Here is a 20,472-nt window from a genome sequence, read left to right on the forward strand (position 1 = left end):
AGAGCTGGTGGCACAATTGCCCGTGTGTCCCAGGAGCCCAGCGTGGCCTCTTCTACCTGGTGGGGTGCTTGGAGGTCACCCCAGTGCCTCCATTCACTCCACTGGGCCTCCAAGTGGACAGGCTGGGGAGAAGGAAAGCCAGGTTCTTCTGCTGGAGGGTTTGAGTGAAATGAATCAGCCATGGGCAGGGTGGTCAGGGAAGGCTTCCTGGAGGCAGTTGCCTTGGAAGATGGGAAGATGTAGCTCATGGCTAGAGGAGCAGCCAGCCACCTTCCCTGGGGAGAGCAGCCCCAGCATCCCCTCCCCTCCCCTCCCCTTGTCCTGAAGGGAGAAGAGCAACCTGGCCCACAGCCTGCAGGTGGCCCAGCAGCAGGCCGAGGAGCTGCGGCAGGAGCGGGAGAAGCTGCAGGCTGCCCAGGAGGAGCTGCGGCGCCAGCGGGACCGGCTGGTGGAAGAGCAGGAGGACGCGGTGCAGGATGGCGCGCGGGTGCGCCGGGAGCTTGAGCGCAGGTGAGCAGCATCTCGCCTCCCTGTCAGGGCCCTTCAAATGTGCCTCAGATCCCCTGACAGTGCCCCTGGGGGGTTAGGGAGCACCCACTGGGTCCTGGGCCTCCTACCATCTGGACCCCTCTGATGCTGGGTTTTCTAACCAGACCCATTTCAGGAAATTGAGGCTCAGGGAGGTGTCGTCACTTACCTGGGATCAGAGAACTAGTTAAAAGGTAGAACTTGGATGATAATAACAACAATAATTAAAATAACAGTAGTAATATTAACAATAGTATTTTTTAAATTTAGTTATGATCATAATAATATCCTTACTAATTTCACTAAGTGCCAGATACCATTTTAAGCAATTCAGTTCTCATTCAATTCTATGGTAACTCTGTGTCGTAGAAGCTGTTATCTCCATTTTGTGGATGGTAAACTGAGGCACAGAGAAGCCATGTTCCTTGCTCCAGGTCACACAGCTAATTAGCAGAAGAGCCAGGATTTGAACCCGGGCATTCTGCCTTCAGAGTTAACCTCTTCCCCACTGCGCTGCTTACCTCTCTGGGACGTGATCGATGATGATGTTTAGTAGACTGTGGTGGTGCATGTGATTCTTGTTTCTGAAGGCCCTTGGGGACATGTGTCAGGCACCATTTTAAGCATATGTGAAGTCTGTATCCTTAAAACAGGCCGGGCGTGGTCGCTCATGCCAGTAATCCCAGCAATTTGGGAGGCTGAGGCAGGGGAATCACCTGAGGTCAGGAGTTCGAGACCAGCCCGACCAACATGGGGAAACCCCATCTCTACTAAAACTACAAAATTAGCCAGGCATGGTGGTGGGCACCTGTAATCCCAGCTACTCAGGAGGCTGAGGCAGGAGAATTGCTTGAACCCGGGAGGCAGAGGTTGCAGTGAGCCGAGATCGCGCCACTGTACTCCAGCCTGGGTGACAGAGCAAGACTCTGTCTCAAAAAAACAATGTCACGAGGCAAGTGTTACCTCGTTTTGCAGATGTGAAAACGGAGGCGCAGGGTCATGCAGCTAAGTGTAGTGGGCTTGGTTGCCCTGTGGGCCAGGCTCTTTCTCTCCAAACTCCTGCCTCAGGCCTGGTCCCCAGCCCAGCATCTCGCTGGCTACAGGAGGTTCAGGGCAGGAAAGTGACATGGGCCACCCACCCGTCCTCTGTCCCGCAGCCATAGACAACTAGAGCAGCTGGAAGGGAAGCGCTCAGTCCTGGCCAAGGAGCTGGTGGAGGTGAGGGAGGCACTGAGCCGCACCATGCTGCAGCGGGACATGCTGCAGGCCGAGAAGGCCGAGGTGGCCGAGGCGCTGACCAAGGTGGGTCCCTGTTTGCTGCACAACCACAAACCTACCTCTGACCCCCAGCCCCAAGACTTCTCGCTCTGGCATGGACTGGTCCCAGTGTCAGGCAGACCTCTGAGCCAGGTCACAGACTGACCCCTTCCTTCTGGATACAGGCTGATCTTTGTTGCAGGCCACAGACCTCTGGACCTCTGGTCCCAGGCAGAAGTGGGTTGACCTCTCTTTATGGCCATATCCCTGCTCTTGTAGATGCTCTTGGGGGCAATGCCTATAGCTCAGGGTCATCCAGTGCCTGAGACTCAGCTCCTGGGGCCTGAGAGTTGGGGCTACAGCCCAGAGAGTCCTTGGCGGGGGGGCCGGTCTTGTTTACTGCAGCCTGGGCTCTGAGCAGTGCTATCCCTAGACCCTACTCAGGGGATCCTCTGAACTCTGGTCCTGCCCTGCAGCTTGAGCTATTTTTGCACAGCTCTGTGTTGTGTGGCTTTTAAATGGCTCCATAAGCAGCAGGCTTTCTGCGGTGATTTTTTTTCCCATCTCACGCTATGTCCCCTCCTTGTCTCCCCTCCCCTGTCTCCGAGGGTCCATCTCTCTGGGTCTCTTCTTGTCTCTCCTCACCTCCTCCCGACCGTTCTGCCTTTCCTCATCTCTGAGGGCCTGACTCTGCAGGCTGAGGCTGGCCGCGTGGAGCTCGAGCTCTCCATGACCAAGCTGAGGGCAGAGGAGGCCTCCCTGCAGGACTCCCTGTCCAAGCTGAGCGCCCTCAACGAGAGCCTTGCTCAGGACAAGCTGGATCTGAACCGCCTTGTTGCCCAGGTACGCTGTGCACCTGCAGGCGCACCTGCCTTGCCCACCCGTCCTCCCCACTCAGTGAGGCACCCCGGGCCCAGCCCTGCACCTGTCTTGGCCGCTGCCTCCTTTTTTGTCTCTGGTTCTCTGTCTGTCTCCGTCTGTCTGTCTATCCTCTCTAGGCGTCAAAGCACGGAAGCTCCATGGGCCCTCATCTCCCCCTCCCCAGCGTCCCACACACCCAAGGGCACTGTCCCTTATTCCCTTGGAGCCTCCCCTGGGCTATTGTGGGTGGTAGGTGGGTGGAGAAGGCATCCTGGTCCTGGGAGGGGCGCCCTGCTCATGAGGCCCCACTCGTACCCGGCCCACAGCTGGAGGAAGAAAAGGCCGCCCTGCAGGGCCGGCAGCGGCAGGCAGAGCAGGAGGCCACAGTGGCGCGGGAAGAGCAGGAGCGGCTGGAGGAGCTGCGGTTGGAGCAGGAGGTGGCGCGGCAGGGCCTGGAGGGCTCCCTACGTGTGGCAGAGCAGGCCCAGGAGGCGCTGGAGCAGCAACTCCCCACGTTGCGCCTTGAGCGCAGTCGGCTGCAGGAGCAGCTAGCGCAGGTGGGCCAAGCCGTGTGTGGGGGCGGTGTGGACAGCATGTGGGGCAGGCCGGGCTCCCAGCCCCTGGCATCCAGTCCTGGGTTAAGTCACAGGCTCTGGAGCCTGCTTCTGGGTTAAATCCAGCCCCACTTCTGCTAGCTGGGGACCTTGGACAAGCTGCCCAACCTCCCCATACCTCAATTGCCCCATCTGTAACATGGGGCTAGCCGGGCGCAGTGGCTCACGCCTGTAATCCCAGCACTTTGGGAGGTTGAGGCAGATGGATAACAAGGTCAGGAGATCAAGACCATCCTGGCTAACACAGTGAAACCCTATCTCTACAAAAAATTAGCTGGGCATGGTACCTGGTGCCTGTAGTCCTAGTTGCTCGGGAGGTTGAGGCAGGAGAATCGCTTGAACCCGGGAGGCAGAGGTTGCAGTGAGCTGAGATGGTGCCACTGCACTCCAACCTGGGCAACAGCGTGAGACTCCATCTCAAAATAATAATAATGATAATAATAATGATACAGATTAATAAGAGGTCAAGACTTTTAGAATTGGAATCTTAGACTTTTGGGAACATCACATCTGGAAGAGACCTTAGGATTTGAAGGATCCAATGACCTTCATGCAGTGTCTATCCTGGAGCCCCTGAGTTTCTGGGAGGGGCCTCTAGAGGATGGGGCAGGGGGTGCAAGGAGCAGGGTGCAGGTCTCCACCTTGAGGCCTGCTGAGCAGCTGCACTTGTGTCTGTTTTCTATATTCAACTTCTCTGCAAGTTTAGCATAATACAAGGGTTCTGTTACTTGTTAGTCCCAAAGCTGAGTGAAGGCCCTCGTTTTTTTTGGTTTTGTTTTTTTTCTTTTTCTGAGACAGAGTCTTGCTCTGTTGCCCAGGCTGGAGTGCAGTGACATGATCTGGGCTCACTGCAACCTCTGCCTCTGGGGTTTAAGCTGTTCTCCTGCCTCAGTGTCCCAGGTAGTGGGGACTACAGGCGTGCACCACCATGCCCAGCTAATTTTTGTATTTTTAGTAGAGACAGGGTTTCACCACGTTGGCCAGGCTGGTCTTGAACTCCTGACCTCAAGTGATCCACCAGCAAAAGTGCTGAGATTATAGGCATGAGCCACCGTGCCCGGCCGGGCCCTCGTTTTTGTACAGACGTGCACTGCAGATCTAGAGAAGGTCATGACTTGCCCAAATACATATAGTACATGAGGGCAGACCCTGGGCTCGAACCTAGGCCTTTTGCCAGGACTGGGTTAGGCCCAGAGTTGGGGTGCTGCACGACGAACAAGCTGGGGGATGCTGGGAGTGCTGCTCAGTCTCTGGGTGGGGGCCAGCTCTCCCGGCAGCTGAGCGGGCGGGAGCAGGAGCTGGAGCAGGCCCAGCGGGAGGCCCAGCGGCAGGTGGAGGCGCTGGAGCGAGCGGCCCGGGAGAAGGAGGCGCTAGCCAAGGAGCGCGCTGGCCTGGCTGTGCAGCTGGCGGCTGCGGAGCGTGAAGGCAGGACCCTGTCAGAGGAGGCCACACGCCTGCGGTAAGGCCTTGGGCTCTGCCCAACCTGCCTTGGGGGGTCCTCCCGGGGCCACACCATGACCAGCCACACCCAGGCATGGGCCCCCAGGGGCAGTTACCAAGGAGTCTGGCTTGCCAACATGTCCTAGCTGTGGCTCAGGCTTCCCCAGGGAGTGTGGACCTGGCCAGGCAGGTAGGTTGGCACTTGGCCCATGCCTGGCCACTCCCTGAGATCCACAGTTTCCTGGGGCCAGGGAGGCTGAGTCCCAGGGCCTCAGGGACTGTATGTGCTGCAGCTTGGAGAAGGAAGCCCTGGAGGGCAGCCTGTTTGAGGTGCAGCGGCAGCTGGCCCAGCTTGAGGCCCGCCGGGAGCATCTGGAAGCCGAGGGGCAGGCCCTGCTGCTGGCCAAGGAGACCCTTACTGGTACGAGGGGCTGGGGACTTGGGGGGAACACCAGGCTCCAGCCCAGACTGCAACCTCCCAGGGTCTGGGGTCTCACAGAAGTTGGGAGCACTGGAGTAGGAGTCTGGCTGGTCTGGGTTCTAGTCCTGTGCCACCACTTAGACCTGACCTTCCCTTGAGTAAGCCCCTTTCCTCTCTGGGCTGCAGATTCCTCATCTGATTATTAGAGGTGTCAGTGCCCACCTTCTAAGCCTATTGCCAGGATGACGTGGGAAAAGCGTGTAAGGCCGTGGCATGGTGCCTGGCTGAGTCAACAGTAACTACAGTTCATCCCTCATCAGGCCTGTTAGAAAGTCGAGTTCTCTGTGGTTTTCAGATGACTCTCTTGGCCCCCAAATCCCAGCCCCGCTTCCCTACACTGTTTCCCATCCAGTGTCTGAACTCAGGGCTTCTTTCTGCTCACCTAACATTAACTAAGCACCTACTTGGGTCATGGAAATTAATTTTCCTGTCCATGTACACCTGAGCCAGACAGAACCAGGAAGGGATTTCCAACCCGGGAGATGGTTTTTAGATAGTGGCTATACCATTTCCATTTCCTGTAGTCATTTCCATTAATACTGATAGTTAACGTTTGACAGGCATGTTTATGTCAGTCATTAAAGGAGATGCTTTATGTGTAGCTGTGCGGCTTTGGGAAGTCGCTGCTGATCTCCTCTGAGCCTCCGTTTCATCATATGTTAAATGGGGATGAGGATAAACTACCTAGGCATGTTATGAAGACAAAATGAAGTTACATCTAGAATACTTAGCTGGGTGCTTAACCTATAGTTAGTGCTGAGTCAGTAATAGGGTTTTTTTTGTTTGTTTGTTTGTTTTGAGACAGAGTTTCACTCTTGTTGCCCAGGCTGGATTGCAATGGCATGATCTCGGCTCACCTCAACCTCCACGCCTCCCGGGTTCAAGCAATTCTCCTGCCACAGCCTCCCAAGTAGCTGGGATTACAGGCATGTGCCACCACGCCTGGCTAATTTTGTATTTTTAGTAGAGACAGGGTTTCACCATGTTGGTCAAGGTGGTCTCGAACTGTCGACCTCAGGTGATCCACCTGCTTCGGCCTCCTAAACTACTGGGATTACAGGCATGAGCCACCGGACCCAGCCTGTTTGTTTTTTGAGACAGAGTCTCGCTCTTGTCGCCCAGGCTGGAGTGCAATGGTGCAATCTCGGCTCACTGCAACTTCTGCCTCCCTGGTTCAAGCGATTCTCCTGCCTCAACCTCCCAAGTAGCTATAACAACATACGCCCACCACCACACCCGTCTAATTTTTGTATTTTTAGTAGAGACAGGGTTTTGCCATGTTGGCCAGGCTGGTCTCGAACTCCTGACCTCAGGTGATCCACCTGCCCCAGCCTCCCAAAGTGCTGCGATTACAGGTGTGAGCCACTGCGCCTGGCCTAGGGTTGTTATATCTTTGGCATCCTTCCCATTTGGGAGGCCTTCTTATCAGTCATTTTATGCCTTTAATGCCATTCTAAGTAGGCAGGAAAGGGGTCAGGGCCAGTGGGCCCATGTAGCAGATAGGGAAACTGAGGCCCAGAGAGGGCAAGCCAATTCTTCAAGAGGACCCAAACTAGCTGCCAGGCAGGCCCTCTGCCTCTGGGATTTTGCCCATGTGGCTCACCTGGCCTAAGTCTGCTGGCCCAAGGAAAAGTTTGAACCCAACCCTGCCCTTTCCCCTATTCCTCTTGTGCAGGGGAGTTGGCGGGCCTGCGGCAGCAAATACTAGCTACACAGGAGAAAGCCAGTCTAGACAAGGAGCTGATGGCCCAGAAGCTGGTGCAGGCTGAGCGGGAGGCCCAGGCCTCTCTGCGGGAGCAGCGGGCAGCCCACGAGGAGGACTTGCAGCGACTCCAGCGCGAAAAGGTTCAGGCAGCTGGGGAGGGGTGGGCAGGCCTCAGAGCCAGTGTCTCATCGTCGTTCTTCCTCTGCCTTGGTCTCTACATCTGTGAAATGGGACTTCCTCTCTGTTGTGGGGGCCCTGGGGACAGCTGGGAGGACTTGGGGTGCGGGCAGTGGGGGAGGTTGTGGTCCTTATTAGACATGCAGATTCCCAGGTCCCAAATCTGGTCCAGCCCTGGTAATCCTGATGCAGAGGGTCCACAACCACATTTGGGAAATGCTGACCTAACATACAGCAGGAAAGCACTTTCATTTGCTAAGTACTGTTTGCATATGAAGGGCCACTCAGACCTGAGTATATAGAAAGGCAAGGGGCCAGGGAAGTTAGTAGAACACTGACTCTGGGGTTACATCGCGTGGGTTTGAATGTAATCTTGGTCACTTACTGGTGATGCTACCCAAGGTGTCTGTGCCTTCATTTCTCCACCTGTAGAAATAGGGACAGGATAGTGGAAGGTATTGAGGATGAACTGAGACCATCCGCATAGAGGGCTGAGCATAGTGACTGGTACTTAGCAAATGCTCCATAAGTTATTATTGCTGGCACTGGCATGCTCTCCAGAGTGGCCCTCAGGACAGGAGCCCTGGGCCACCAAATCCTAGACAGGGCTACCTCCGACAGAGGTGCAGGCTATGACTGCATGGCTCCAGGGGATGCCACGCACCCTGCAGGCCCCATGGCCTTGGGTGGTTGTTATCATGCTTCTCCAGCAGGTGGCGATAAAACTCTTTTTTTTCCGTTTCTTTTTTGAGATAGAGTCTCGCTCTGTTGCACAGACTGGAGTGCAGTGGCGCAATCTCGGCTCACTGCAACCTCCACCTTCTGGGTTCAAGCGATTCTCCTGCCTCAGCTTCCTGACTAGCTGGGATTACACGAACGCATCACCACGCCTGGCTAATTTTTGTATTTTTAGTAGAGATGGGATTTCACCATGTTCCTCAGGCTGGTCTCAAACTTTTGACCTCGTGATCCACCTGCCTCGGTCTCCCAAAGTGCTGGGATTACAGGCATGAGCTATGGTGAAGCTCTTAAAGAAGGGGCAGCTTGGCCGGGCGTGCTGACTCATGCCTGTAATCCCAGCACTTTGGGAGGCCGAGATGGGCGGATCACAAGGTCAGGAGATCGAGACCATCCTGGCTAACATGGTGAAACCCCATCTTTACTAAAATTACAAAAAATTATCTGGGCATGGTGGCTTGCACCTGTAGTCCCAGCTACTCGGGAGGCTGAGGTAGAAGAATTGCTTGACCCTGGGAGGCAGAGATTGCAGTGAGCCGAGATCACACCACAGCACTCCAGCCTGGGTGACAGAGCAAGGCTCTGTCTCAAAAAAAAAAAGAAAAGAAAAGAAAAAAAGGCTGGGCGCAGTGGCTCAAGCCTGTAATCCCAGCATTTTGGGAGGCCGAGGTGAGTGGATCACGAGGTCAGGAAATCGAGACCATCCTGGCTAATACGGTGAAACCCCGTCTCTACTAAAAATACAAAAAAATTAGCCAGGCATGGTGGCGGGTGCCTGTAGTCCCAGCTACTCAGGAGGCCGAGGCAGGAGAATGGCGTGAACCCAGGAGGCTGAGCTTGCAGTGAGCGGAGATCACGCCACTGCACTCCAGCCTGGGCGACAGAGCAAGACTCCATTTAAAAAAAAGAAAGAAAGAAAGAAAGAAAAAAAGGCAGGCACCTGCCCCTGGGCTCCCCAAGTGGGCTGCTCTTTGCCTGTGGGCTCTGCCTGCCCGCCTTTCCAGTCCCCAGGGATCTAAACTCCTGTGACCTCCCCCTTGCTCTTCTTGCCCTTTGCATTGCCTGGCTTGGCCTCATTAATGTCCCCTAGTCTGTGTTCTCTCCAGCTCCTCTGGCAACCCCTGACCCCATTCATTCGTCACAGCCAATCCTAACTACCCTCCATCCCAACCCCAGTCCCTCTTCCACAGCTGTTGGAACATCCCCTAAGCTAAAAATCAGATTGCTCCTTGTCACCTTGGCTGGAGTCCTCTCTCCCACTCCCCCTCACTGTCCTTAGAATCCCCATGGCCCACATGGCCTGGCCTGGCCCGGCCACTGCCTGGGGCTCTGGCATTGTGGCTCACTGCGTCCCGTTTCCCTCTGCACCCTGCATCCTCTAGGCCTTTCCAGGGGCTGTGCTCTTGGCCTGGGGTTCTTTGTCTTTTCTCTCTACCTGGCTGACAGCTGCTTGTCCCTCCTCAGGGGATCATGTTGGGACCACCAGGCCAGCCCACTGCTGCTCCTTGGCACTTTCAGAAAGCCCTGGCGTGTCTCCGTCACCCCCTTGTAGTTACCTGGTCACCCTCCCTGTCGCTGAGGGTATGGGGGCCAGATGGCTCTTGCTGCCCTGATGTCTTGGGGGGTCTGCCTGGGCCCCTCCTGGTGTGTCACACGCGTCCGGTCCTGGCCCCCTAGGAGGCAGCATGGCGGGAGCTGGAGGCCGAGCGGGCCCAGCTGCAGAGTCAGCTGCAGCGTGAGCAGGAGGAGCTGCTGGCCCGGCTGGAGGCCGAGAAGGAAGAGCTGAGTGAGGAGATTGCTACCCTGCAGCAGGAGCGCGACGAGGGCCTCCTCCTGGCTGAGAGCGAGAAGCAGCAGGTTCGTGAGCCCTGGCGTGGCCTCTGCTGCTCTCTGAGCTGCTCCTGTTCTGGGGTGGACCCCGCTCCGCCACATGGCAGCTAAGAGCCCTGGGGCAGGCCACTGCCTTCTTGGGGTCCTCTGTTTCCTCACCTGCAGGACGGGAGGATTAGAAGAGGGTTCGTGAGGCCTTACTGTGCTCCATGCCTGGTACACAGTGAGCACTCACTGAGTGACAGTGACAGTTGTGACACCAGGAAAGCTGTTCCGTATTCTCCCATGCCTCGTCCCACCCAGGCCGGGCATGGATCCTCAGGGCTGCCTTCAGAGCAGTCCCCACGATGCCCACAGGCATCAACTGATCCGTCCCCACAAATAACAAGTCCCTAACTTTCCTATAACGTAATGGAGACAGGGCAGACTGCGCCCATCTCCTCTCCTCACTAGCTGTGTACCTGGGTGAGTCGCTCTACCTCCTTGAGTCTAGTTTTCTCGTCTGTAAAATGGGTAGAATGAAAGACTCTGCTGTCAGGGTGCTGTGGCGGGTTAGTGAACTCTATGAGTGGTATCCACGTCTGGGATTCTTGTGACTGCCGTTGTGCCCTTTTCCAGGGCTGCACGTCTGCCCTGGGTCCACCTGCAGTGGCACACTCAGGCCTCTAAGCCCCCAGTGGGCACATTTCCCAGGCAGGAAGAAGCCTGAGCATGCCCCCAGGACCAGCCCATCCCCTAAGCCCTTTGTCCCCTGCCTCTGCCCAGGCCTTGTCTCTGAAGGAGTCTGAGAAGACGGCGCTGTCAGAGAAGTTGATGGGTACACGGCACAGCCTGGCCACCATCTCCCTGGAGATGGAGCGGCAGAAACGAGATGCCCAGAGCCGGCAGGAGCAGGACCGGGTAGGGCGGGCTGGGCAGCTGGGCTGCTGTCTCATAGAGAGGCACATCCCTGGCTGAGGAGACCCCACCACAGGGAGGCATGGCCCCGTCCTGGAGAAGCTTCCAGGCTGTGGGAGAGGAGGTTTAGCCCTTCCTTTGGGAGCCCCCATCTGAGGGAGGTGGCTCAGCCCTGCCCTGATGAATCCTTTGGGCCTGAGGGAGAGCCTGGCTACACGGGCAGCACTCACTATGCATCCAGGGGTTGGCAGAGGGTCTGGCAGGCCAGCAGGAGGGGCCGTGTTTAGAGCTGAAAGTGGACAGTGCACCGAGCAGGTTGGGAGCAGCCAGGGCCTGGGGACACAGCAGGACCAAGTCTGAGGAGCCCCTCTGTCCCAGAGCACCGTGAACGCTCTGACGTCCGAGCTGCGGGACGTACGGGCCCAGCTGGAGGAGGCTGCTGCAGCCCACGCCCAGGAGGTGAGGAGGCTGCAAGAGCAGGCCCGAGACCTGGGCAAGCAGCGGGACTCCTGTCTTCGCGAGGTGAGCAGCCGCCCCCTCTTCTGAGCAGCATACCCTCAATGGCGCTGTGTGCCTGGGGGCCTAGTTCCCCAGGGCCCCGGAAGAGTATAAGATTCCTCCCTGCATGTGAGGACCAATGAATAGCACTTAGAAAGGAGGTAGCAAGCATTGTGAAGCGCCTGTTGTGTACAGGTGGGATTTAGCAAGCATTGTGAAGCACCTGTTGTGTACAGGTGGGAATTAGCAAGCATTGTGAAGCGCCTGTTGTGTACAGGTGGGATGTGGCCTCAAGGAGGGGTGAGTGGGGTCTCTGCCCTCGTGGTGTGCTCAGGACAGTCCTGACTGATGGTGACTTCAGATGAAAACATTACTGATTGCAGCACGCCTTGCTCAAATGATAACTCACAGCCTGCGGTCTCAGCACTGCAGAGGGATGGGGCAGGCTCCCCGGGGCCAGGGATCTGGGGTACAAGACCCAGCTTGAGGGGTGGTCCCTGACCGCTGGCCTGGGGACACCTGCTGTGCTCACAGGCAGAAGAGCTTCGGACCCAGCTGCGTCTGCTGGAGGATGCCCGTGATGGGCTGCGGCGGGAGCTGCTGGAGGCCCAGCGCAAGCTGCGTGAGAGCCAGGAGGGCCGGGAGGTGCAGCGCCAGGAGGCAGGGGAGCTGCGGCGCAGCCTGGGCGAGGGCGCCAAGGAGCGTGAGGCCCTGCGGCGCTCCAACGAGGAGCTTCGAGCCGCTGTGAAGAAGGCAGAAAGCGAGCGCATCAGGTGGGGCGTCACAGGGGGACCAGCCCTGAGTTCTCATGGAATCCCATCCCTGAAATCTAACTTCAGCCCTAAAGTTCTGGGGAAATTGCCCAGATACGGATCCTCTGTCTCCTAAGCAGAGCCTGGCAACTGGCTCATTTTAGGAAGGTTTCCTCCCTGTTGATTGGGGAAAGCGGCAGAGGGGCAGCGGGCAGGGTTGGGTCCAGACTCAGACCCACCCGCCTCATCACCCTGGAAACCAGGTCCCCTCCTGGAGTCACTGGTCTACCCCTCCCAGCCGAGGGCCTGGGCCCCAGCCCTGGAGGGCTCAGCTCTTGGGAGAGGCCGCATAGGCGGGCAGTGCCTGACCCTCTCCAGGAACTGGAGGAGGCAGCTTTTGTGCAGAGCCACTGACTACTCCCAGGACCCAGGGCTGACCTCTGCCCTCTCCAGCCTGAAGCTTGCCAATGAGGACAAGGAGCAGAAGCTGGCACTCCTAGAGGAGGCACGGACAGCCGTGGGCAAGGAGGCCAGGGAGCTGCGAACTGGGCTGCAGGAGGTGGAGCGCTCGCGGCTGGAGGCTCGGCGGGAGCTGCAGGAGCTCCAGCATCAGGTACTCTCCCTGTGCCACCCCTTGCCCCAGGGCTTGCTGTGTGTCCTAGGGCCAGTAGCTCCCCCTTTCTGGAATCACGTTTCCCCCTATGTAAAACCAGGGGCTTGAACTATGACAAGTCCTCTTACCTAACCTTGGTGTGAATGGATGGGCTTTGAGCAGTCCTTGAATCCCTGAATCTGTGCAAAAGTCTGCGTGCATTTGTGTGCACGCTCAGGCTCACATTTCTCCAAGGTGAGGAGCTGGTGTCCTTGTCCAGTTCTCAGAGGAATCTGCGAACAACAAAAGGTACACATTTCGTGAACTAGGTCAGAGGTTGGCAAATAGTTTTTTGTAAAGAGCCCAAATGGTAAATATTTCCAGCTTTACCGGCCACACAGTCTCTGTTGCAGCTACTTGGCTCTGCCGGGGTAGTGAGAAAGCAGCCCCAAACAGCGCATGAACAGAGGGGTGTGGGTTCCAGTCACACTTTGTTTAGGGACACTGGAATGTGAATTTTCTGTCATTTTCATGTGTCAAGAAATACCGTTCTTCCTTTAGAAATGATCCATTTTCAACGATTTAAAACTGTAAAAAAAAAAAAAAAAAAAAAATCCTTAGCTCAGACCCTTATAGAAACAGGAGACTGGCCGAATTTGGCCTGTGGGCTGTAGTTTGCTGACGTGTGAATTAGATGATCTCCAAACTCATCAAGAGCAGCATGCATTGAAGAAGCACCTGCTGGCCTCACCCAGAGATATCACAACCAGGCCAGGTGCAGTGGCTCATGCCTGTAATGCCAGCACTTTGGGAGGCAGAGGCCAGAGGATTGCTTGAGCCCAGGAGTTCAAGACCAGCCTGGGCAACATGGTGAAAACCTGTCTCTACTAAAAATGCAAAAAATTAGCCAGCTGTGGTGGCTCATGCCTTTAATCTTATCCTTCAGGAGGCAAAGATGGGAGGATTGCTTGAGCCTAGGAGTTCAAGACCAACCCAGGCAACATAGTGAGAACCAGTCCTTACAAAAAATTTTAAAAATAGCTAGTTGTCGTGGCACACTCCTGGAGTCCCAGCTACTCAGGAGGCTGAGGTGGGAGTATCCCTTGAGCCCAGGAAGTCAAGGCTGCAGTGAGCTGTGATCACATCACTGCACTCCAGCCTAGGCGACAAAGCAAGACCCTGTCTCTTAAAAAGTTTTTAAAATTTTTATTTTTATTTTATTTATTTATTTACTTTTTGAGACGGAGTCTCAACTCTTGTTGCCCAAGCTGGAGTGCAATGGCGTGATCTTGGCTCACTGCAACCTCCACCTCCCAGGTTCAAGTAATTCTCCTGCCTCAGTCTCCCGAGTAGCTGGGATTATGGATGCCCGCCACCACGCCTGGCTAAGTTTTTTGTATTTTTAGTAGAGACGGGGTTTCACCGTGTTGGCCAGGCTGGTCTCGAACTCCTGGGCTCAAGCAATCCACTGTCCTCTACCTCCCAAAGTGCTGGGATTACAGGCGTGAGCCACCGCACCCGGCCACAAATTTTTGCTGGGATTACAGGCGTGAGCCACGCGCCTGGCCCCCCCAAATTTTTTTTAAAAAACTTTGTGGCCTGGCATGGTGGCTCACGCCTGTAATCCGAGCACTTTAGGAGGCCGAGACAGGCAGATCACCTAACATCAGGAGATCAAGACCATCCTGGCCAATACGGTGAAACCCCGTCTCTACTAAAAATACAAAAAAATTAGCCAGGCGTGGTGGCAGGCGCCTGTAGTCCCAGCTACTCAGGAGACTGAGGCAGGAGAATGGCATGAACCCGGGAGGCGGAGCTTCTAGTGAGCCGAGATCGCACCACTGCACTCCAGCCTGGGTGACTGAGCGAGACTCCGTCTCAAAAAAAGAAAAAAAAAAAATTGTTTTTAGTTACAAAAAGGAGATATCACAACCGGATAGCCAGAGATATTCTGATACTCTAATAGCCAGAGATACCACAGCCCCCTTCACCCAGGCCCCTTCCTGAGAAACCACAAGACTCCCTGAAAGGAGCTGGCATTTGCATGCCAGCTTTTGCTGGGCGTGTTTCATGCTATGGCATATCCTGTTACCCCTGCTGTAGCACATGGGGTAGGTAGGCAGTACCCCCAGCTGCTCCTGTGGGGAAATGGGGGCTTAGAACGTTGCAGTTGTCTCAGATCGAATCCCAGTCTGGCGTGTGTGGGCTCTGTGAGTTTGGGCAGGTTACTCTGACACTCTGAGGCTCAGTTTTCTCATCTGTTAAATAGGGATGTTTCTACCTCCCTCATATAGCACTGTACGAAGATTAAATGAGTTAATGTAACTTAAGTGCTTAGAACAGGACTGGACACATGGTGAGCGCTCCAAATATGTTCATCACCACTGTAGAGATGAAAGATAACCCAGGGAGCTATGGCTCCTGCCTGTGAACTCCTGGTCTGCTAAGGGCTGAGCCCTCCTTCTACTATACCAATGCCCTCATGAAAGGTAGTTTTGGCCCACTGATTAAATGGTAAACAGGCCACTGGTGCCCAAGTGCCTGGCATCGCCTGAGCTCAGTGTGGTTATCTAGGGGCCGGCTCCCAGTGGATATGGGTGGTATTTGATATAGGTGTCCCTAGAGCAGTAGGTCCCAAGTGGCCTTGGGCCAGGACTGGGAGGGCACAGGGGCAGAGCTGAACCCGCTGCCGTTCCCACTGTCTCACAGATGAAGATGCTGGACAGTGAGAACACCAGACTGGGCCGGGAGCTGGCGGAGCTGCAGGGCCGCCTGGCGCTGGGCGAGCGGGCAGAGAAGGAGAGCCGGCGGGAGACCCTGGGCCTCCGGCAGAGGCTGCTGAAGGGCGAGGCCAGCCTGGAGGTGATGCGGCAGGAGGTAACTGAGCAGGCGGGTGGGCTGGTGCATCTTCCCTCCCTCCAGCAGGAAGCAGGTAGGCACCCCAATGCTGGGACCATTCTGAAAGGCCACTCCCTAGGGCTCGTTCCTTCCCCCACTCCTTGAGACCCTTCCCAAGTTATAATAAGAACAGCCCAAAGAACAGTGGGTCTACTGTATGCCGCCACAAAATGGGCACGGAGAGGCCCTGTAAATACGACCTTGTTTGACTCTCCCAGCAGCCCCATGGGGTAGGTACCGTTAGCCCCATTTTTATTTTTACTTGTTTTTTTGAAATGGAATCTCACTCTGTCGCCCGGGCTGGAGTGCACTGGCACGATCTTGGCTCACTGCAACCTCTGCCTCCTGGGTTCAAGCAATTCTCCTGCCTCAGCCTCCCGAGTAGCTGGGATTACAGGTGCTCCCCACTATGCTCAGCTAATTTTTTTGTATTTTTAGTAGAGACAGAATTTCACCATGTTGGCCAGGCTCATCTCAAACTCTGGTCCTCGGGTGATCCACCTGCCTCGGCCTCCCAAAGTGCTGGGATTACAGGTGTGAGCCACCATGCCCGTCCTACCATTAGCCCCATTTTACAGAACCCTCAGAGAGGTCGAGGGATCTACCTAAGGTCACACAGCCACCTAGGTCTGTCTGACTCCAAAGCCCACAGTCTTCCTGCTCTGCCTTTTCCGGCTGTCTCATTGCTGTGAATCTGTTGTATGGCCCGGAGCAAGTCACTTCATCTCTGTGCCTCAGAGTGCTCATAAGAGATGGACTAGCACAGCCAGGCATGTATGAAGGGCCCTGGCACAGGTCCTGGCACCCAGCTGCTCAGTAGATGGGGTTTCCAGTGAAATTGGTGACTGTGAGAGGTTGACTCTCTAAATGGCAGGGATGGCTTTGTGTCTGTGTGACCCTGCATCCCATCGGTAAATGATTTTTTAATGCATGCCCCCATTGTGTGCAGATTGATTGATAAATTATGGGCAAGGAGGGGCAATGTAGCTTAGTGGTTAAGGGAACAGCCTCTGGACACACTTCCCTCTGGAACCAGTGGGCACTTAACCTTCCTGGCTGTTCACTGTGTTCCCAGCCTGCAGCCCCTGTGTGGCCCTGTGTGGTGTGCCTCCCTGCCTTCCCGCACCCCCTAGGGCTGTGAGTACATGTGATTAATAAGCTGCTGTGTCAAACCTATTAAAAAGAAAAGTTTAAAAGGCAGTATGGTGCTCAAGCCTGTAATCCCAGCACTTTGGGAGGCAGAGATGGGGGATCACGAGGTCAGGAGATCAAGACCATCCTGGCCAACACTGATAAACCCGTCTCTACTAAAAAAATACAAAAAACTAGCTGGGTGAGGTGGTGGGCGCCTGTAGTCCCAGCTACTCGGGAAGGCTGAGGCAGGAGAATGGTGGGAACCATGGGAGGCGGAGCTTGCAGTGAGCGAGATCCACGCCACTGCCTCTAGCCTGGGCGACAGAGCAAGACTCTGTCTCAAAAAAAAAAAAAAAAAAAAAGTTTAAAAAACAGAAACAAAAACAGCTGGGCACAGTGGCTCATACCTGTAATCCCAGCACTTTGGGAGGCTGAAGCTGGTGGATCACTTGAGGCCAGGATTTCGAGACCAGTCTGGCTAACATGGTGAAATCCCGTCTCTACTAAAAATACAGAAATTAGCTGGGCATAGTGGTGCTCACCTGTAATCCCAGCTACTTGGAGGCTGAGGTGGGAGGATCACTTGAACCCCCCAGGAGGCAGTTTACAGTGAGCTGAGATTGCGCCACTGCACTCCAGCCTGGGTGACAGAGCTAGACTCTGTCTCCAAAAACAAACAAACAAAAAACCCACAAAAACAACAACAAAGAAAACAGCCTTTGGAGCTAGAATGCCTGGCTTTGAATCCCAGCTCTGGACAAGTTACTTAGCATCTCTGTGCTTGTTTCATCTTCTGTAAAGTGAGATCAATTCATAGAGTAGTAATTAGAGTTAATTTTTTTGGAAAGTTACTTAGTGTCTGGCACTGATAAGCCCTATGTATTCAAATGCTAGCTGTTATTACTAATAAACTATGGACATTACAAGGCTTGTATAAAGAATAAAGAGATTAATAAATTATAGTATTTCCTCCCACGGGGATGTTTTTGCACCTCCTGCTTGAGTGGCGAGCACTAAAGGATAAAGGGTTGTGCTGACCACACAGCCAGGGATGGTGGGCTCCAGTCTGGGCCTTAGGGGTGGGGCATCGGGTTGGGGGAGGCCTTGCCGACCCCCACCTCCTGGCATCACTCCAGCTCCAGGTAGCCCAGCGGAAGCTGCAGGAACAAGAAGGCGAGTTCCGGACCCGCGAGCGACGCCTGCTGGGCTCCCTGGAGGAGGCGCGTGGCACTGAAAAGCAGCAGCTGGACCACGCCCGCGGCCTAGAGCTGAAGCTGGAGGCGACGCGGGCCGAGGCTGCAGAGCTGGGCCTGCGGCTGAGCGCAGCCGAGGGCCGGGCACAAGGCCTGGAAGCCGAGCTGGCCCGCGTGGAGGCGCAGCGGCGCGCGGCGGAGGCCCAGCTGGGTGGCCTGCGTTCGGCTCTGCGCCGGGGCCTCGGCCTCGGTCGTGCGCCCAGCCCAGCCCCGCGGCCGGTGCCCGGCTCCCCTGCCCAGGACGCACCCACAGGAGGTAAGGGCAGCGCGGCGCTGCAGGGAAGAGGGGGAGGTGGGCGGGCCGCATTGAGGCCCCGCCCCCACATCGCCGGTTTTTTTTCAAGGAGTCCACCACACCCCTCCACTGAGGCCCGCTTCTTAGCCCCGCCCCCTCACCAAGGTCCCTCCCTTCATTGATCCGTGCTTCTCAAGGGCGCTGCTTTTTTTTTTAGACAAGGCCTCACTCTGTTTCCCGAGTTCAAGTGGTCCTCCCTCCTCAGCCTCCTGAGTAGCTGGGACTACAGGTGTGCCACCACACCCAGCTAATTTTTGTGATTTTTGTGGAGACAGCTGTCTCACTATGTTGCCCAGGCTGGTCTTGAACTCCTGGCCTCAAGCGATCCTCCTGTCTAGGCCTCTCAGTGTTGGGATTACAGGCATGAGCCATGGCACCCGGCCTAGGCCACTTATTTTTTGGGGGAGGTGGGGTGGTTCTTTTTTTTCAATTTTTGAGACAGGATCTCACTCTGTCACCCCAGTTGAAGTGCAGTAGTGTGATCTTGGCTCACTGCAACCTCTGCCTCCTGGGCTGCAGTTATCCTCCCACCACAACCTGCTAAGTAGCTGAGACTACAGGTGTGCACTATGATGTCTGCTTAATTTTTGTGTTATTAGTAGAGATGGGGTTTCACCATATTGCCCAGGCTGGTCTTGAACTCCTGGACTCAAGGGATCCTCCTGCTGGGATTACAGGCATGAGCCACTGCACCCTTCCTGGATGGGGGATGGAGGGCTCTTAATGCCCTTGACTCCTTTTTTGATTTTCTGAACCTCCATCCTCCTCGTTGACCCCTGCCCTCTCTCCAGCAACATCCCATTTTCTTCAGCCTCTCTTCCTCAGCTCCACACCACACCTGTGACCCCAATATCTCCCTCAGATGTATACACCACCAGGCCTGACCCCTTCCAGGAAATCCTTCCAAAGGAAAAACCAGGCAAGGGACATTGCTGGTGGGATTGTAAAATGCTGCAGTCACCATGGAAAATAGTTTGGCAACTCCTCAGAACACTAAATATAGAATTACTGTAGACCCAGCAATTCTACTCCTAGCTATATACCCAAAAGAATTGGAAACAAGGACATGAACAGATATTTGAGCACCAATGCTTATTGCAGCATTGTTCACAATAGTCAAAGGAAACAGCCCAAATGTTCATCTACAGATGAATGCATAAACCAAATGTGGCATGGCCATACAATGGAATATTATCCAGCCTTCAAAAGGAATGACATTCTGATACATGCCACAACACAAATAAACCTTGACAACATTACGCCAAGTGAAATCCATGTCACCAAAGGACAAATACAGTATGATTCCACTTATATGAAATATCTAGAATAAACAAATTCGTAGAGACAGAAAGCAGATTAGAGTTTACTTACAGCTGAGGAAAGTGGGGGATTTGGGGGTTACTGCTTTATTTAGTAGTTAAACTTTTTGTTTGGGGCTGTCCTAGTTTGCCAGGGTGTGCCGGGCGCAGTAACTCACGCCCGTAATCCCAGCACTTTGGGAGGATGAGGAGGGCAGATCTAAGATCAGGAGTTCAAGACCAGCCTGGCCAACATGGTGAAACTCTATCTCTACTAAAAATACAAAAAGTAGCCAGGCGTGGCAGCACGTGCCTGTAGTCTCCCAGCTACTCAGGAGGCTGAGGCAGGAGAATCACTTGAACCTGGGAGGCAGAGGTTGCAGTGAGCTGAGATCATGATACTGCACTCCAGCCTGGGCAACAGAGCAAGACTCCATCTCAAAAAAAAAGAATAACTAAAAACAATACAGTATAACAACTATTTCCACTTAGCTGTATTTGGTATCATAAGTAACCTAGAGATGACTGAAAGTGTATGGGAGTATATGGCAGGATGCACGTATGTAATATGCATTATCCCTTGGTATCTGAGGGGCATGGGCTCTAAGACCCCACTGGATACCAAAATTGGTAGATACTCAAGTCTTTGATATGAAATGGCATAGTACTTACAGATTACATATGTGCAAGTACTAGATATATAAATGTATGTATGTATATGTATGTGTGTATATATGTGTGTGTATGTATATGTATGTGTGTATATATATGTGTGTATATATATGTATGTGTATATGCGCGCATATATATATATATATATGTATATTTTTTTTTTAGTAGAGTTGGGGTTTCACCATGTTGGACAGGCTGCTCTCAAACTCCTGACCTCCAGTCGGGATGATCTGAGAACAGATGATGGTGATGGCTGCACAACGTGTGAATGTAATTCATGCCACTCAGTTGTACACTTAAAAATGGTGAAAATGGCCTGGCACGTTGACTCATGCTTGTAATCCTAGCACTTTGGGAGGCCAGGGCGGGTGGATCACTCGAGGCCAGGAGTTCAAGACCAGCCTAGCCAACATGGTGAAACCTTGTCTATACTAAAAATACAAAAAATTAGTCGAGTGTGGTGGCAGACGCCTGTAATCCCAGTACTTGGGAGGCTGAGGCAGGAGAATCTCTTGAACCCAGGAGGCGGAGGTTGTGGTGAGCCGAGATCGC

At 54.5% G+C, this 20,472-nt stretch overlaps 1 protein-coding gene across 9 annotated transcripts in view; it reads left to right on the plus strand.

Moving 5' to 3' along the window:
• Positions 1–20,472, plus strand: part of LOC100998646 (rootletin) — a 52,330-nt gene that overhangs the window by 20,312 nt on the left and 11,546 nt on the right. For all 9 annotated transcript variants that reach the window (XM_003891200.4, XM_021936562.2, XM_021936552.2 and 6 more), the window contains 14 exons: positions 328–510; positions 1,686–1,830; positions 2,482–2,628; positions 2,973–3,203; positions 4,526–4,719; positions 4,994–5,121; positions 6,857–7,026; positions 9,479–9,658; positions 10,397–10,531; positions 10,907–11,050; positions 11,561–11,799; positions 12,232–12,391; positions 15,080–15,247; positions 17,539–17,911. In XM_003891200.4, coding sequence (XP_003891249.3) covers positions 328–510; positions 1,686–1,830; positions 2,482–2,628; positions 2,973–3,203; positions 4,526–4,719; positions 4,994–5,121; positions 6,857–7,026; positions 9,479–9,658; positions 10,397–10,531; positions 10,907–11,050; positions 11,561–11,799; positions 12,232–12,391; positions 15,080–15,247; positions 17,539–17,911 — 2,597 coding nt within the window. The remainder of the gene's footprint in view (positions 1–327; positions 511–1,685; positions 1,831–2,481; positions 2,629–2,972; positions 3,204–4,525; positions 4,720–4,993; positions 5,122–6,856; positions 7,027–9,478; positions 9,659–10,396; positions 10,532–10,906; positions 11,051–11,560; positions 11,800–12,231; positions 12,392–15,079; positions 15,248–17,538; positions 17,912–20,472) is intronic.

Source organism: Papio anubis, chromosome 1 (genome assembly GCF_008728515.1).
Source record: "Papio anubis isolate 15944 chromosome 1, Panubis1.0, whole genome shotgun sequence".
Classification (NCBI taxonomy): domain Eukaryota; kingdom Metazoa; phylum Chordata; class Mammalia; order Primates; family Cercopithecidae; genus Papio; species Papio anubis.